Source organism: Mixophyes fleayi, chromosome 5 (assembly GCF_038048845.1).
Source record: "Mixophyes fleayi isolate aMixFle1 chromosome 5, aMixFle1.hap1, whole genome shotgun sequence".
In the NCBI taxonomy this organism is placed as follows: Eukaryota; Metazoa; Chordata; class Amphibia; order Anura; family Limnodynastidae; genus Mixophyes; species Mixophyes fleayi.
The window spans coordinates 269,137,096-269,156,165 of NC_134406.1; the positions used below are offsets into that span (position 1 = coordinate 269,137,096).

Here is a 19,070-nt window from a genome sequence, read left to right on the forward strand (position 1 = left end):
ACAAGGTGGATTTGTGCTGTAACCAGACTGTACCCAGTCATAGGCAAACCGAGGGGGGGTTTCACATTGCATGGAAACCCCCTCCAAGCCTGGGGCACTGTATAATTGAGGTGGCTGGACCCTGCCGCTGCTTCACACGACTCTGCTTGAAAAGGGAGAGCTGCGTGCACCTAACAGTAGTGCATGCAGCATTGCCCATGTATATTATGGGGATAGGAAGAGTTGGAGAGTAGCAAAGCACTGTCTACAATTATAGCCACGCCCCCATGCATGCTGGTCACGCCCACTGGCGGCGTGGTGTGGTAACCCCCCTCTACAAATCCTGTGTTTGCCCTTGCCAGTGTCTGTCTTATGTGTGCAGGGTGATCATTCACCAGCAGGGATTTCATTTGGTTGCTCAGGATAACAGTGAAATAAGCCTGGAAAGCAGAAAGACTGCAGGTCTCACCCCCCAGCTTTCATCTGAACACTTGTCAGATTAGTCAGTGCCTGATCGCTGGGACATGTGAATCGCAGAACGCACAGCAGAACAGCTGCCTGATACACCACAGTGTAATAAGATATTAAGCACCGATGGTCTGTTCAGAGTTTATTGAAACCTATATGAGTAATGTAACTGTGTGTTTCCTACAGCTAATAACTGTATGGACAACAGTTCACGCTGTGATCATTTTCTAGTATTAGGTCCAGTGTACAGGAGTGCTTCCTATCTGACTCTAATCCTGTGCTCCGTTCATGTGCGTGCAGCACTCACCCAGCAGAGGAGGTGGGATGACCAGTGTACACAGAGCTGTAGGAATTCACTTTCAGATCAATAATACAGAAGGTCGTACAGACTGTCCTGTTGTTCTCATCATCTGTTTCTGCATAGGCATTAATGACTCCTGTGCTGTACTTACACATGGTTGAACACAGCATTTAAGCGATGGATAAGTAGTGCCGTGTACGCGGGACTGAACAATGCTGATGTGTTCATACATGCTCCAAGAGAAATTATACCAGAGCAATTATAGGTCCACTAATCATTATAGTTGTTAACGTTCTCCTGCTTTGTTTTATCATGTGAAGTTGCATGAATTATTGGGGCCAGGTCCATCCGTAGTTCTGTATTAACCTGTTTGATGCACACATAGGACATAAAAAGAGCAACGTACCAAAATCAATGGTTTATCTCAGAATTCTCCTGACTTTAACAATTGCTCCTTCAGGACTCACAGAAAAAGCGAGGACAGAGACGATCTTCTGCAGGTTATCAGCCGGTTCAGCCCAAAGATGAATCCCAGACTAATGGCCAACTAGGAAACGTGGGGGAGATCCCGAGCACTGCTGCAAACCCTGCGCTGCAACTAGGCAAAGAGTTCTCTGCTAAATTACTGAGCGGCTCCAAGGCGTCACCCAGGAGCCCGCCTCTCCTTTCCGTCACCAAGCAGGAGAAACAGCCTCAGCCCGCAGGACAGCCGGACAGCGCTACAGACGCCTACAACAACTTCAAGCTGAAATTTTTATTAGGAGCAGAACAAGAAAAGTCTCAGAGATCATCCAAAAAGAGTGAAAATTCCTCTGCTTCAAAAAGGTCGGTATACATGGGGTGAGGTTTAAAGATCCTGTAATATACGGTATTTAAACTTAGCTTCACTGTAGCCGTTAGGGCTGAGTAAGTTCCAGGATTAAACACAGTTAGAGCTGTATGATAACAGCTAATCCCTCCTATATTGTGTTGTAATAAATGTTTCATAACTATTAGAGGGCAGGGTGCATAGTCTTTTCCTAATTCAGTTGATATATCCTGCTTCAAACAACTTGATATGCAAAACAGCTTTAGTAAGTGTAGAATTTCAACCATAAAGCAGCAGAAAATGATTATGAGGTGTGACTTGTGAATTAAAGTTTAGTGAATAGGATATAACTGGGATATCTGTTTATCTTGAAATTCATTAGGAGCGTTTGTTTGGTAGGTACTTAACGGACAATCTTAGTGCTGCCAGGGATTTAGGAGTTTGGTTTAGGTCCAGGGATCTTTGCTTCAGGATAAATTTACATGACTGGTAATAACACACTGTAACAATCTCGTGCAGCGTGGCCCTTGGCGCACCTATGTCCAGCCAGTGCCACGATTCAATGTGTTTACACCCGTGATACATCATATTGGGCAGCACGGTGGCTAAGTGGTTAGCACTTCTGCCTCACAGCGCTGGGGTCATGAGTTCAATACCCCACCAGGGCCTTATCTGTATGGAGTTTGTATGTTCTCCCTGTGTTTGCATGGGTTTCCTCCGGGTGCTCCGGTTTCCTCCCACACTCCAAAAACATACTAGTAGGTTAATTGGCTCCTATCAAAATTGACCCTAGTCTGTCTCTGTCTGTCTGTGTGTGTGTGTATTAGGGAATTAAGACTGTAAGCTCTAATGGGGCAGGGACTGATTTGAATGAGTTCTCTGTACAGCGCTGCGGAATCAGTGGCGCTATATAAATAAATGGTGATGATGATGATGATGATATTTATATTCCTGTAGTATTCCTCTTCACATTTGCACATCTTAACTTACTGAGTCGTTGTCACCCCTTCCTGTGCTTGGAGTTACTGATCGGTCATCTTGGTCGGTCATGTTCTACGGCTTCTTCATTTGTACGCTGCGTATCGTGCTGGAATATACAGGTCTAAAGGGGTATTCTGTAAACCATTGTGTAGTCTTACGCCTCATACTGCTCTGATGCGTAAAACACCAGGCAGCACGGTGGCTCAGTGGTTAGCACTTCTGACTCACAGCACTGGGTCATGAGTTTGATCCCCGACCATGGCCTTATCTGTGTGGAGTTTGTATGTTCTCCCCGTGTTTGCGTGGGTTTCCTCCGGGTGCTCCGGTTTCCTCTCACACTCCAAAAACATATTGATAAGTTAATTGGCTGCTATCAAATTGACCCTAGTCTGTCTGTGTGTGTGTCTGTGTGTGTATATTAGGGAATTTAGACTGTAAGCTCTATTGGGGCAGGGACTGATGTGAGTGAGTTCTCTGTACAGCGCTTCGGAATTAGTGGCGCTATATAAATAGATGATGATGATGATCCGTCTGTCATTTGTATGTTCTCATTAACTGGGCGTCTCAATGTTCTTCTTATACTCCACATATTAGGTGCTGAGAGTCTCACAGAATATTATTTAAGTTTTCATTCCACAACTTGGATCGATCTTCCTCCCAATGGGCCTCTCGGGATGTTAATGTTTCTTTTACACCCGTACTTATCATAAGTTTTATAAGTGGTGCGTTCGGTGAAGCCAGCGCACCTCACCCTTGCACAGTATCGGTGCGCTAAGGACCACCGCACCGGGAATGCTTTTTTAAGTGATCGTGATAGTGTGAACGGGAGAGGTGCAGTAGCCGTAGGAATCAGTGAACTGTACTGGTGTCAGTGCCTCCTGCCCACACTGCACGTTTCAGTATATCCCTGTTTGATGACAACTGGAGTCATTTACATTAATCTGTGTATGTTAATAGGATATAATGAACATGTGTACTGTTGGTTCCTGAGGGTCAGGGTTCAAAATACAGACGTAGTGTTTGATTTCCAATTAAATTTAATTAAATTAAAGATGCATTTGGTGCATAAACGGGGTTTCTAGAGCAAAGATGTGACAATCATTGGCTCCAAAATCTGCACCCGTTTTATGTAGATGCAGAAGTGATGTCTTGTAACTAACTTATTCCAAGATCCGTGTGTCTCATAATGCCCTAGTCCAAGATACACACAATAAATACAGAGACATGTACACTGCACCAATTCTGCACCAATACAAATGCACTTACGTATATATCGAGGTCATACCCTTACATGACAATCATTACAGGGTATATTGCAAATGAACACCAGGTGGCAGCACTGCTTCACAGATGTTTTGGTCATAGTACTATATACATTTATTTTTAAATAAGATTATTAGTACCACTTAGCTGATATTGGTGACAAAACTGCAGATTGCATATGACCACCAGGCGGATCTTCAGATTTCAAAGTTCTGTTAGATATTTAATTGAATAATATATTTTCTACAGTTTGCACGCAGGGTTATGGTTGCTCTGTAATGGTATTTCATGTTTACATTGAGAGTAATATTGATAACATTATTAAGATGATTATTATTGTTAATTTGAGTCCGCGATGAGTCTGTTGCAACATTACTTGAAGTTCTGCTAAAATAATGTTCTTCAGATTAATGTTTTTAGAGATAGTTTAGCTGTAAAATGTACAACTTCATGATTCACTAAACTTAATGAATGCAAATAATTGGAGATATAATTACCAGTTTAACATCTGCTTCTAGCTGGTGGAATCGCTATTCCTTAGTGTGATTCTTAGATGAAATTAATGACATATTTACACATAGAAACATTTATTAAATTACGCTGTATAACATATTATTACTGCTACAAAAAATGAACCTGTTATTTGTTTAATTCCAAATTCCACGTGATCTGAAAAAATACTGGATGTTTTAAAAAATATTTCTTTACATTTCTAAAAACTTAGGAATTTATGTTAAAGCAATAAGAACATGTGACATTAACGCCATATTTTTCTTTAATTAGCTTCTGATTCAAAGATAATAAATATATATAGATAAATGAGATAATAAAATTCAACAAAAAATAGCAGCTAAAACTGTTGCACTGGTAAAATTTGCTCTAACAACCAATCAGGTTTTAAATGGACTTTATTACGGTCAGAGCACAATTTTGTTTTGAGTTTTAAGCTGGGTACACACTACAGAAAATTTCTCCCGATGCAATATCATTAACAATTTAACTGAAAGTCCCGATCAGCAGCCGATTCATGTGCACACACTATACATGTTTTACACGATTTACCTTCAGATCTGTGGTCTACGTCTGTCATCAGCACGGCGGCTCAGTGGTTAGCACTTCTGCCTCACAGCACTGGGGTCATGAGTTTGATTCCCGACCATGGCCTTATCTGTGTAGAGTTTGTATGTTCTCCACGTGTTTGCATGGGTTTCCTCCAGGTGCTCGGGTTTCCTCCCACACTCCAAAAACATACTGGTAGGTTAATTGGCTGCTATCAAATTGACCCTAGTCCCTCTCCCTCTATGTGTATGTATATTAGGGAATTTAGACTGTAAGCTCCAATGGGCAGGGACTGATGTGAGTGAAAAAATAAAATCAAACGTTATAATGCACTTTGGAACGATAAAACACGAGCGTGGGAGCAATATCGGACCTAACGGTTGTTTATTATGTGTTTTGCATGATAGTCGGGTGAAAAACTGGTAGTGTGTACCCAGCTTCAGGTAGTTCGTAATGTAAATAGTGATACCTGTTAGGATCTAGATACAGTGATAGCAATATGTGAAAGGTAACTTCTGGTGAGACTTGTATGTAAAGTCAATGTGGCTATAAATATGTATGTACATCTGTACATCCAGAAATGGAGTGAGTTCAGCATTACAAAGAGAGATAAAATACAGAAAATTAAATCAATAATATCGATTTAGAGAGCAATAGTCGGGATATGACCCAGGGGAGTAAAAGTACTCAGTAGTTGGTAGACGTACTACTGGTCCCAGCAGTCTTATTGGATCAGTGCAGTGTCTTTAAAAGTTCTGTTCTTTATGGATGGTTTTGGGCATAAAGTGATAGGGGTGCGCAGCGGTGGAGATACATGGGGAGTCCGCCCCCTCGTTCTCTCGGTTTAGTCCCGTTAACAGCCCCATTCTATTTGGTAATTGCGGAAGTTTCTGATAACAAAGAAGGGTTTGGATCAGCAAAATGCCTTGATGCGATTTCCAGACACGTTTTTGTCCTTCTGTCCGACTTCCTCAGTGGAATTAGCAGTAACTTGATACGGCCAATTCCACTAATTGCTCCTTGTCGTCCATTTCAATACCCTGTAATGCTAAATGAAATCTTGTTTTTACATTAGTTCCAATTAGCAACATTAGCGGCTATATCCAGCATTTTGCATGAAATGATCCGATCCCCCCAAATCTAGCCAGATCTGTCCATCATCTTGAGGAATCATTCCACTATCAGGCTTATTCATGTGCGTCCCCATGAATACTGATACAATGATGTAAAATTAATTAACAATACATAACCATGTAGGCCTACTCCCCCGGAATGTTCGGGAGACTCCCGAATTTCAGGCCTACTTCCGAGTGAAGTGGGCCAGACGGTAGCCTCGATGACGTGTTTCGCTACAAATAGTGGCGTTTTGGTCCCGTCCCCAGAGGGGAAATTCCCACAGCGGGGGCGGGGCCACAATGACATGATGTTCAGCACCTTGCTCCTCTCCAGCAGGGGATGTTTTTAAAGTAGGCAAGTATGACATGAACTCTTACTTTTCGAGGTTTGAAGATGACTGCTAAAGATTTTAGTAGAACAATGCCATTAAACAGAAAGACTACTTGGTTTACCTTTCATGGGATGGTTACTTTTACTTTCCTGGCTCTTGTGTTTGCAATTTATCTGCTATTGCATCTCCAGAGGGGATCACAGGCACAGTGAGGACCCGGTCACTATATTTACACCCCAGCAAAAATCATATAAATATTCTCTATTTACTATATGAGAGATACTTATACATCGGAAAGTGTATCATGCTGAATGCCGGCCACACTCCCCGTATAATGTCTGTAAGTTAGATGTGAGGCTAAGACACTTCTTGGCTGAACACAGGGAAATATCTGGAGCGCTATTCTTGATATGTTTTCACAAAATCTGTCTGTTTAATATTTTCCGCTGTAGTTTAGTCTGATCCTGGCTGTCATGCAGATTGCTAACAGGATTTAGTTATAATCCAGTAGTTATTACTGTCTCCCGTCCACCCACACATTGGCGGTCCAAGAAGCCACTCAGCTAGTGGATCCCCTGAGCTGAACTGTCACTGTTGTAATTGTCTGTGCTCAGCTGCAAAAAATGGGGAAACAGAGATGTTCTTACACCATAAGGGCCCAAGTCATTAAGGAGGGCAAAGGAAAATAAGGAGTGATTTTGCACCTTGGCAAAACCACGCTGCATTGGAGGGGGAGGTAAATGTAAAATGTGATGGCAGATGTATAATTGGGGTAGGGCGTGTCCTAGATCAACTTTAAATTTCAACTTTAAATTTCAGTGTAAAAATAAAGCTATCAAGTATTTGTGTCCTACATGAAAAAACAGCCAGTATTTTCCTTACGTGCAGAATAATAAACTAATTTGCACCCCTTGCATTGTAACATGGTTTGTCCAGGAGCAAACCTACTCCTTTTTTTTTTTACATTGCTCTCCTTAATGAATCAGGCCCTAAATGTATATGTGCATCACTATGATGCCTGAAAGTAGAGTAGCATACCTCCCCACTGTCCCAATTTAGGCAGTACAGTCCTGATGTGAGGGCTCTGTTCTACTTGTGGACATATTTGCCCCATAGGCCCTAAGGCTGGAGGTATGTAGCAGAGCAGTGATGAATGGGTGCAGGTGCTCGCAGCTATATATCAGTGTTTGGGGACGAGGGAGGTAAGGGGCAGCTTCTAAAGCACTAGACATGCCCCAGGGGTGTAACCAAACCCCTATTGTTACGTGACCTCACCCTCTGTCCCGTTTCAAGAAGTGCGAGGGATGCTGTAGACCAGGGTTGTCCAACCCGCGGGCCGCATGCGGCCCAGCACGCCTGTAAATGTGGCCCAGAAGGAGTTTTGGTTGTGGCAAAGGGGCAGCACTGTTAATGGGAAAAAAAAATCCTGCAAAGAAAAGAAAAGACTTACCTTGCGGTCACGTCAGCTGGTACTCCGGCTCCCTCCCTTGTCTCCTCCTCTGTGCGGTGCTCGCAGTGAATGTCACGCCCAACATCCATTGCGGAGCGCAGCACAGATGAGTCACCGGCGCGAGAAGAACAATCAGCAGCACAGAATTTGAGAAAAGAAGAGAAGAGGACAGGAGAACAAGCCGATTAAAAGGTAAGTTAAGGGGGATTTTTTTTTATTATTTCAAGGGACGCTGACAAGTGAATAAAAGTCACCTGGTCCTGGAGCATCATAGACCTTATCTCCCTGCTACATACTTCTACTTGTAATACTAATGGGGCATTATATATTATTCTCTTTGGCCCATTATAAGTTGTTATCCCTTAACTAACATAGTGGTGTAATTAGCAATGTGATTTTTGCATATTTTAGGTTTCTCCCTAAAAAAAATCTAAAACCAAAACACGAGAGGGCGATTTTGCCAAAACCAAAACACGAAGCTAATCCAGATCCAAAACCAGCTCACGGGGGTCAGTGAGCAGCTCTAGTTCTGACAAAGCTCCAAAACTTGTGTTTCTTTTTAAGGCGTTCAGTAAACCTAATGTGTAGGCTCATTCAGATTTACAAATCAGGCAATCGCCAACTATTGTAACTTTTTTGCAGTTTGTGTTGTGATTTGTGTCTAGTTTGCTGTGCCATGCCATTATTAGTGACAATGTCAAGTCATTTAAATTGAATATATTAAAGATACAGTTTTTATAATAACTTTTACATTATTGTCTTTACTTGGTTTATTTGTTTACTTGATCATTTGTTTTTTTTATAAAAAAAAACAACAAAATTATCTGATTTTTTTTATTTTTTTAAAAAAATTGTGATTTTTTTTTTTTCCCCACACTCTGGCTAGAACATGTGTTTGCAATCTACAACTGTAAAAATGCAAATTATGTACAGTAGACATTAAGATCCTGATAAATGCATTTCATGGATAAAATAATTACTATATTATTTTTAAAAAAATGTTTTTTCATGGATGATTATAGGGTGAAATGTCAGCAGAATGAACATTACCAGTGAATGAACGTTTTCAATTTTAATGCATTCAAATTCAGTTTAATATACCATCTATGTAAGTTGATCTGTTCCCTTTGTTTTAGTAAAGGAGGTCACATTATTTAGTCACTGGACTTGGCCGTTCATTCATCGGTAATTTCTGTATCTCTCCTGTGTTCTTGGTTGTACAGTTGTAATTATTACTTTAATCTTTAAACCAAAAAAAATATATTTTAAAAGTAGACATAGTAATGGCTGTGGTAAAATAGTTTTTATGCTGTATCTTCCACATACGGTGCCCTTCTAAACAAGGGGATTCGCCCCATATTACTTATTATATTATTAACAGGTGACAGTAGTTGAATACTTTTTCTTCTGTGTGTGTTCTGTCAGGACATATATTGCACATATATATTGTACGTATCCTGCAGTGTATTGTGTCTGACTCTGTAGAGACAAGAGACGTTACTTCAGATCCGCTTTAGTTAAAGGAGGACATGCGTATGTCCGATATATGTGCGTTTTGCCTGCTTTAATGAATGGGGCCCATGTTGTATTTGTTTCTATATACTCTTCCTGTAGTGTTCCGCTCACTGCATGGTAATATAAGACATTATCCTGTATCCTGTGCGCAGTTTTACAGCTATAGTATCACTAGATATCACTATAGAGCTTTGGTTCCCAAACTGTGCACTGCGGCTCCCAGGGCTGCCGTGGCGCTGTCACAGGGGTGCCGTGGACAGGAAGAGGAATTTTTTTTTTACCAATCTGGTGGAGCTCGGGACCCAGCATCCTCCTCCCTCCTCGCTTCATCACGCCCGACATTCAGAGAAGCGAGAAGGGAGGAGGATGCTGGGTCCCGAGCTCTGCCGGATTGGTAAGTTTTTTTTTGGTTTTTTTTTAGTTTTTTTTTCTCTTTTCCTGGCCATGGCGGGATGCAGAGGGGGCAGAGAGGGCAGAGCGAGGAGGCGGAGGGGGAAGAGCAAGAGGGCAGAGCAAAAATGCAGAGGGGGCAGAGCGAGGACGAGGAGGGGGCAGAGAGGGCAGAGCAAAAATGCAGAGGGGGCACAGCGTGGATGCAGAGGGGGCAGAGCGAGGATGCAGAGGGGGCAGAGCGAGGATGCAGAGTGTGTGGATGCAGGGATTTATGTGTATTTTTGCAGACAACTAAATAAGTATTTCTGTCCTCACCTAAATACTTATTAAGTTTTTTGACCCAGCTAATTATAAAAATGGGACTGCTCTGTAATTATTTTGAAGGGGTGCCTTGAAAAAATTATGGAGACTCTAAGGGTGCTGCAAAGGTTTGGGAACCACTGCTATAGAGGATTTGTATGCAGCTTTGTTTTGGAAATTGCATACAATAAAGGGAAGGGAATCCTCAAATAACCCAGGAATACCATAACTTGAGAATAATGGAGAATCTGCTCTTTTACTACTTCCCTGTCTTCTTCCTACCAGTGTGCCAGCTGTACATCCTCTGAGCCGTATATCCCTAATACGGCTGAGCATGTGTTTCCAGCCTACGCTGACGCCAATACTCCTGTGTGTTGGCAGACAGGAAGCCTTGTAAGAATAGTGCAGGCAGCTCCCTGCTCCAGAGTCTAAACACATCACCTCTCCGTCGCAATCAGCCTCCAGCCTGGGAATAAGGGTTCCCTGCACTGGACGGATTAGGCCCCCCCCTCTCTCCTTCTCCTGCCCCCCCCTCTATACTCATATCCACAATAGCAGCACAGTCAGCTTTGATTACAGTAAATGTATTTGTGATTTCCAAAATTGTGAGGGCCAGTACAAATGAAGCAACCAGCCCCCCTCCTCATCCCCCAATTTTATTTTTCATTTTCCACTGCCCAATATTGACAGCTCTATTTTTCTCTGTCTCTGAAGTCTGTTATGTAAAATATGGTTATATTTTACCGGACTAAGGATTGGTAGCGTAGCGTGAACAAAATATTTCATTGTTTATATATATCATACCAATCTTACCATCTTACCAACTTTTGCAGCCAGCTGTCTGGGAGGGGGCTCTATATTGGGGGCGTGGCCATGTGAAGCGTGCTGTTAGCCCACGTCCTGTCAATCTTTGCCCATTTCAGCCTATCGGTGGGTGGGGGAGGGCCAGGATGACTTGTTTAGCCCTGCCCCCTCCCGCTTCACAAATGAGGTGAGCTGGTCCCGGGATGTTGTCCTGCTCTCCCGGGAGAACTCCGAAAAAATTTGGGAGTCTCCGGGACATTCCGGCAGAGTAGACAACTATGATATATGGTACTCAAGCATAGCGTTACATTGTGGCTGAAACAAAGTGGGACGTACGGCAGATTGCGTAGTGTGTCTTGCATGAAATCTCTCTGCTTGTGTGCCCGTATGTATGAAAGTGGGCACGCAAATATGCTCCTATACCAATGTATGCTGGCACTTACACCCTCCTGTGTATGGAGAGGCAGTCGCGGGGGGGGGTTGCTGGTGGGGGTGAAGGGGTGTGTAAGCGAGGGCCTATTACAGTAAAGACATGTTCATGCAAACACAACTCATGCAGACCTGCAGCAATATGCATGTACACCTGGTACCTGCTGTAGTGATGATGATATGTTCCTGTGTGATTCAGCCTTTATATTTATATTGCTTTCTGTATTGCACAAACCTGCATTAGTTGCTTGTTTGTGTTTAATATTTTATAAATACCAATTTTAAGCCTGCTCCGTTTCCCCCCTCTGGCACGACCCCCCTTCCCAATGTCACTTCACCCCAGTGTTAAATACTGACTGTTTTTTCATGTAACACACAAATACCAACTTTAAATTTCAGTGTACAAATAAGTTATCAAGTATTTGTGTGCTACATGAAAAAACAGTCAGTATTTAACTTATGTGCAAAACAGAACACTTATTTGCACCCCTTGCATTTAACATGGTTTTGTCCAGGAGACTGAAAAAAGGATCCTCTTCATTTAAGATCCTTAATGAATCAGGCCCTAGATGTTCACAATAATAAGTGCTCCAATTAAACCATTTAATCAAATGGGAGGAAGCACGGTATGTGCTTCTGAAGCCTATGGTCAGATCTCTGTTGGATTTTGGTTATAATCACTGTAATAGGCGGTGGATTGAAGGTTTCCATATATATATATATATATATATATATATAATCAATTATAAATTGAGCATGTGGAGGAAAACCCCCCCCTAAGTGCCCACCTGGCTTATCCATTTCATTTTCTTTGCTGACACGATGCTCCCGTGTACAGGCTTTTTAACTGCTTTTAAAGTCTTATTGGTCTATTTAACCAGGGTGGACAGTGGAATACTTCCTAATCTTTTATCGCATGGTTGTTATAAAAGATAATGCCGACTCTCTCCGCACATACGTGCCCCGCATTACCACTTCACACATGTGCACTGGATGGGCTTACAGTTTTGTTTTCACCAAAATTAAAATAATTAGAGGCATATTCAATTGTCGGCGGGATTGCTGAAAATCCAGCGGTCAGCGCACGATTACCGTTATTACGGTAATCGTGCACGAAAAAAACGTTAATATGGTAATTTGCTCGCTGGATTTCAGCTCGCAGCTCAGGGAGAGATTACCATATCAACGGTATTAGTTTTTCCGCGGCGGAACCCGCCGACAATTGAATATGCCCCTTAATGTTTTTTTTTAAAAAAAAAAAGTCCCTAAAACGTCAACAGATTTGTTTGTATAACAAATGACACTTACACTTATAGGGGCATATTCAATTGTTGTTTTTCCACGCTGCATATTTTTTACTGCGAACCAGTAGACTCTTAAATGACATTTTCAAACTCATAATTAATTGTCTGTAGATTATTATTTTTTTTGAAATGTAAAAACTGAAAAATGACGCTTGCGTAAGTATTCAACCCCACTCAGACTAGTACTTGGCAGAACCACCTTTTCTAATGAATTATAAGTTTGAAAACTTACTTTAAGAGCCTACTGGTTTGTATATAAAAATACTGTCTGAAACAATCTGTGTGTCATGTGTAATGCACACCAATCTGTTGGCTTTTAATGGACTTACTAATTTTGCAAGCCGCTGTGTATAAATATCCGGGAGATCCTTTGTATATCACTACATACAATTCCGAGATTTGGGATATATGCGTTTTGGCATTCTGTGTGTACTTCAGGGCTGGTTTAATAACAATAGGTATGGAGCATGATATTATCTCCAGAGAAGGGTGTCTACAATAGGACAGTGTTTTATAGACACTGTGGTACATTCTGTCCTCTTCTCGTTTCCTTTCCCAAAGTTTGTACAGGAAACACTGATGTGATATGTAAGGAAGGGCAGCCCTCGCAGGAACAATTCAAGTGTTTACATTCAATTTATAACTTCCTCAAACTTTTCATTCTATGCCAAAACTTTACCTGAATGTAAACATTATATATGAGAAACCGAGAGGCAAGGCCAAAATCAAGTTGCAAACAGCACAATAAGGCTCACTCCCAAATGTGCAGCTCGTGATGTCATGCACCCGTGTTTATAGTAGGAGAGCGTGGATTAGCGGGCCACGATGGTGGGGTCTGTGGGTTGCAGGATTGCGCAACTTCAGGATGATTTTGCTTTAATTATGTAGACCCATACCAAAGGAGATTTTGTATTGCGAGATGAGATTATTCAAACAAGATAAAGGCATGTATTGGGGGTGAGGATGGTTTTTTAGGAGGAGTGCAACTTTAATCTCCCCTCAAAGGGACTTATTTATTAATGGGAAAAAAGCCCATTCTTCATTTTCGCAGGATTTAGCTCTTCTCCCTAAGTCACTAGACCGGTGACTATCCCCATGTATTGCCAGGTATAGCCTTCACGAGGCTTTATTTATTTAAATCGAGCCTTTCTTTGAATCAGAATCCTCAAATTTAATTATTATTTTTAAATAGTTTCAAAATAATTTATTTAACAAATGTTATTTTTTTTTTATTGTTCACGGAAGTAGAAGCTCAAACTAGTTCCAATGCTCACATGTGAGCCGGAGAGTCGAATAAACGTGCGGATTGACCCCAGACTGGCGGTAAAAGTACACTTAGAGGGGATTTCTATAGGGCCGTTTCCAAGCGCTTGACTTGTTACAGTTTTCTTTAATGTAGGCAGGGGGTTCCTAGAAGCTGTTTCCTTCACAAAACGGTCATGATTCCAGTGTAGGTGGTTTCTGGACAACTGAAACCCCCCCTCCCCAAGGGCTTCCCTGTCTTACCACTGCATTGCTCAGCTGACACACAGAAAATGTAATAGTAAATGTATCACCTGAAAATGTTAAATAGACCCCTTCATTTTCCCTGTGCTCAGAGGACATAATCCTATACCTTCTCTGGGATGCCTTCTGCATGTTCTGGGCCCACTTGGTACAGGAACACCCATCTTTAGACACTTCAACCAATACAGATGTACAACAGAGAATAAAACCGTCCCTGGGTCCACACTCATGAATGTGACACATAAATGAAGCTACATCGAGCAGTATTGTAGTAAGAAAGAAGGAAACGGTCCGTGGTTGTAGGATGGACTTTGAAATGACGCTTTTTCTTTTTTTACCCTGCGCATTTTCTGGTGAACCTACAGATCTAGGAGCAGTGCCCGGGAAGTGGGTGGTGGACCAAAGAAAATATTCTGTACCGTATTGGCCGGCAATATGCACAGCCAGGCATCGCGGTGGTGTCCGGTACCAATTCACCAGCAGTTAAATCCCCCCCTATGACGTGTGCAGCGGAGGCTTATGATAGCTGCCTAAAGTTTCTTTTTTTGTACAATTAATAAATCTCCATATAAAAAGTGTGTTTGGTACAGGCTGTACTACTTAGATACATAATGTAGATAGCACATATTTGCCACAACCCACAACAACAAATCAGACTTTAGCATTGATAGTGAAAATTAGCCTAATGAAAGCCAACACCTGATTGGCTGCTATATAAGTGTTTATATCGGTCATTCACCTCATCTGTTGTTACTTTATTCCACCTAATACTACCAGCTACACACTTACCTCTGACCTATCTGCTACCTCACAGGTTTCCCCTCTTCTTTTGTTACAAAGCTCCTTTTGCTCTTCAATTGTAATCTTTTGCGAGCAAGGTCCTTATTCTGTTTGCATCTCTTTGTTTAATTTCGTTATATTGTGCTGCATAATTTGTGTACTGTTGCGGCAGATACTGGGGTTATAAGGGCAATGAACGGGTGTGTGCGCAGGCCTGGAGATTGCTGTCACTGCTCCTGAATATTCCTGTAACAGTAGTTATCTCTCTTTAATTAATTAACGTTGGAGCAGAACTCAAAATGTACAGACTAGGAGTTGCGGCGTGTGATGTGGTGCCTGTGTGACTTCCCAACATGCACATCTCATATGTACACGCATTACACGTGTGTTGCAATGCCAGATCTTGCCCATGGACAAAACCAGTATACCCGCACCTACAGATTGAAAATAATTATGGGCCTCGCTTAGAGACTGGCACAGTTTTTGCAGCCAGACCGTACACCTAAAATGTGTGTGCTTGTGTATGTTTGGTTTCACGTGTCTAAAAATGCATGCAGCTTAAAATACGCTGTCAGAATGCAGTGACATCAAGATAAACCCCCACCCAGACACTGCCCAGCTGGCCCATACTTGCCTACTATCCTGAAAAACTTGCGAGACTCCCTAATTTAATGGATTGTCGGGAGAGAAGGCCACCCTCCCATCCCCTGTGTCATCATGGTTCTGTCCCCTGCGACATGGGGCTGTGATGATGTAAATCTCAGTGGCACTCCCCTACGCTCTTGCCTCCAGGGACAATCCTGATTCGCTTACATGAAAGTGGGCGGATCGGGGGCTGACCCAATAGCTATTAGTCCGCAAAGTACACTCTCCCTCACGGATGGATTTAACGGAACAAGATGGTGGCATTGGAGGAGCAGATGGTTGCACCAATCAATGGGAGGAGTTGGGCAGAGTGGGATTGTTTCACGCCAAGCACCAATGCTCCTAAGTTTGCGAAGCTGTGCAAAAATAAGATTTTGGCATGATTATCACAGTGCAATAAAGGGGCAGAGAGGTACATTTTTCTTTGCTTTGTGGAAGTCTGCGCAGCTAATTGCAGTCTGTAAAATACTTGATTTTTGCACCAACTGGCGGAGATCAGTTCTTCTCCCTATAATTAAAATGGGATGCACTGTGCACTGTTCTTTTGCACATAAGTGCAAGGAGGCTGAATGTGACGCTTACACCTGCACATTGCACTTCTTTAGCATTTGCAAATTAGACACACTTTTAATTTGTGGAGGTGTCTTGTGAGAGCAGGGAGTAGACCGTGAATTGTGAGAACGTACAATATACACAGGTGCAAAGCCAAAGCGATTTGTGCAGCGATTACGCAGATTTAGCCCTTTACGTTGAAGTATATGGAATTCCATGGTCATATTGTAGAATGCAGACAATTCATGGAACAGACCAGATATTGCCACCATTATTCAAGATCATTAAAGTAAGTGCTTTTTTCCTTTATGTAATTAGCTTTGTTTAATGATAAACTGAACTTAAAAAGAGGATGTCGCAGACAATAGGAAGTGTGAAATAAATGTTAACAATTATGTCTACAAAGCGAACTTGCTTCTGGTGTTGTATCCTGAACAGCGTCTATGTTTGTCTGCTCCTTGTCTCCAAGAACTGTCAGTGACATTCTGTAACTTCTAATATGATGGATCAGAGGGTGAATTACTGTTTGCCTCCAGCTATGCACATAGTAGAGGTGAGAACAAGACACATTTCACAGCATTAAAATGAGGTTATAATCAGTGACACTGGTTGTATAATTCAGCCCGTGACCTGTAATATTAATCAAAGGTTACAAGAATCAGAGATTTATTTGTAGTTCAGAAAGTCCCTGAAACCAATCTGCATAAAGGAAAGACACAATAGATTATTAGGTGTAATAAGACTAGAATCTAGAGATTTATGGCAGGGCTGTCTTTTGGCCACAGCACGCCTCTATGCCCCCAGCATGTCTTAAAATCTTCACGGTCACTTCTGTATCATGATCCGATTCACAACAAGTATTTATAACTAGAAATCTACTGCACACAAAACTAGGATTTGGTTGGACTGACACGATTGGCCAACCAAATCCAAATCATGATTTTCTTTCGGTTATAGACCGAGAGGTACATTATCTGTTGCAAATTCCCAACAGTCCCATCATCTTTGAAGAAAAGACATCACTAGGCAGCGTTTGCACATCTATCAATTTATACTATACTACATATGTTTGGAGAGATGTCAAACTATACCACCAATCACCTTTATTGCTAGATATACAAATGTGGGGAGAGAAGGGATTATCTTGAAAGGGAATGTCGACGAAATGAAAGACAGCATCTGATTGGATGTTAGCTGCTACTGGCCAATTAGTTGTTGCCTTTCATAAAGTGCATTGGACTTTCAGGCTAAACCAGTGGTTCCCAAACTTTTCCAGTTTGCGGCACCCTTAGAGGCTCCCTACCCTTCCAAAATAATTACAGAGCAGTCCCGTTTTATAAGTAGTTGGGTCAAAATAACATAATAAATATTTAGGTCAGGACAGAAATACTAAGTAAGTTGTTTGCAAAAATAATACACATAAATCCAAGGGAAAATAATATTTTTATATATTTTTTCAATTATATTTCTGGTAAAGAATAATTTACAGCTAATACTAAGAAGAATAAGATCAAACAAAATAAAACAACAACATGTACAAAAATCATCACACTGTGCCCCTCTCATCCTCCCTCGCTCTGCCCCTCTTTATCCTCCCTCGCTCTGCCCCTCTCATCCTCCCTCGCTCTGCCCCTCTCATCCTCCCTCGCTCTGCCCCTCTTTATCCTCCCTCGCTCTGCCCCTCTTTATCCTCCCTCGCTCTGCCCCTCTTTATCCTCCCTCACTCTGCCTCTCTTTATCCTCCCTCGCTCTGCCCCTCTTTATCCTCCCTCGCTCTGCCCCTCTTTATCCTCCCTCGCTCTGCCCCTCTTTATCCTCCCTCGCTCTGCCCCTCTTTATCCTCCCTCGCTCTGCCCCTCTTCATCCTCTCTCGCTCTGCCCCTCTTCATCCTCTCTCGCTCTGCCCCTCTTTATCCTCCCTCGCTCTGCCCCTCTTCATCCTCCCTCGCTCTGCCCCTCTTCATCCTCCCTCGCTCTGCCCCTCTTCATCCTCCCTCGCTCTGCCCCTCTTCATCCTCCTTCGCTCTGCCCCTCTTCATCCTCCCTCGCTCTGCCCCTCTTCATCCTCCCTCGCTCTGCCCCTCTTCATCCTCCCTCGCTCTGCCCCTCTTCATCCTCCCTCGCTCTGCCCTTCTTCATCCTCCCTCGCTCTGCCCCCTTCTTCATTCTTTTGCCCCTCCATTGCTGTTTCCTATCACCTTTTCCCCTCCTCTTTCTTTACTTAACATACTTTGCCTTCTTTCTTCTATTTTTTCTGTCTGCTCTTCTGTCTTCTTACCAATCCGGCGGCACCTGGGACCCAGCATCCTCCTCTCTCCCCACCGCTTCTCACTGAATATGTTGGACGTGATGATGTCACGCCCGAAATTCAGTGAGAAGCGAGGAGGGAGGAGGATGCTGGGTCCCAGGTGCCGCCGGATTGCTAAGTTTTTTTTGTTTGTTTTGTTTTTTTTTCCTTTTCTTCCTGGCCACGGCACCCCTGTGACAGCACCGCGGAACCCCTGGGAGCCGCGGCGCACACTTTGGGAATCACTGGGCTAAACCATTAGTTCCTGGAGAATAAGAGGCTAGCTATATAACATTTACAGTCTACAAGGGGTGTAGACCTCCTCTTTATGTTGTGTCATCCTCTTTGTGTGAAATAGCTCTACACATGCTCAGAAACAGACCTTACACCAATGAACACATCTACATACAATTCTTGTCTTAACGCAAATAACACTGACCAATGCCTATGATTTGAGAGGCGGAACGAGGGTGGGAAGGGGCAGTTGGGAAATGTGGCTGTTTCTGGAAAGTCAGCTTTCACCGTATCACTTGCACCAGCAACAGGACAGGTGTAAGTGATGACTGATACAGCATAGTCTTTGTTTTAAAAACTACATGTATGTGTGCTACTTGTTAGCACAGAACAGGTATATGCAAGACTGACTATTGAAATGCATTGTACGCTTTTAAACCATCTCGGATTTATTTATTTAATGTAAAAATAATTTTATATATATATATATATATATATATATTATATATATATTTATTTTAAAAATCCATTTTGTTATTATTATACTGTTAAGAATTGTTCATTT

The 19,070-nt window shown here is 42.3% G+C and overlaps 1 protein-coding gene across 1 annotated transcript in view; it reads left to right on the forward strand.

Annotated features, from left to right (window-relative positions):
• Window positions 1–19,070, forward strand: part of MINDY4 (MINDY lysine 48 deubiquitinase 4) — a 76,579-nt gene that overhangs the window by 1,639 nt on the left and 55,870 nt on the right. Inside the window, exon 2 of the mRNA XM_075214434.1 lies at window positions 1,209–1,573. Coding sequence (XP_075070535.1) covers window positions 1,209–1,573 — 365 coding nt within the window. The remainder of the gene's footprint in view (window positions 1–1,208; window positions 1,574–19,070) is intronic.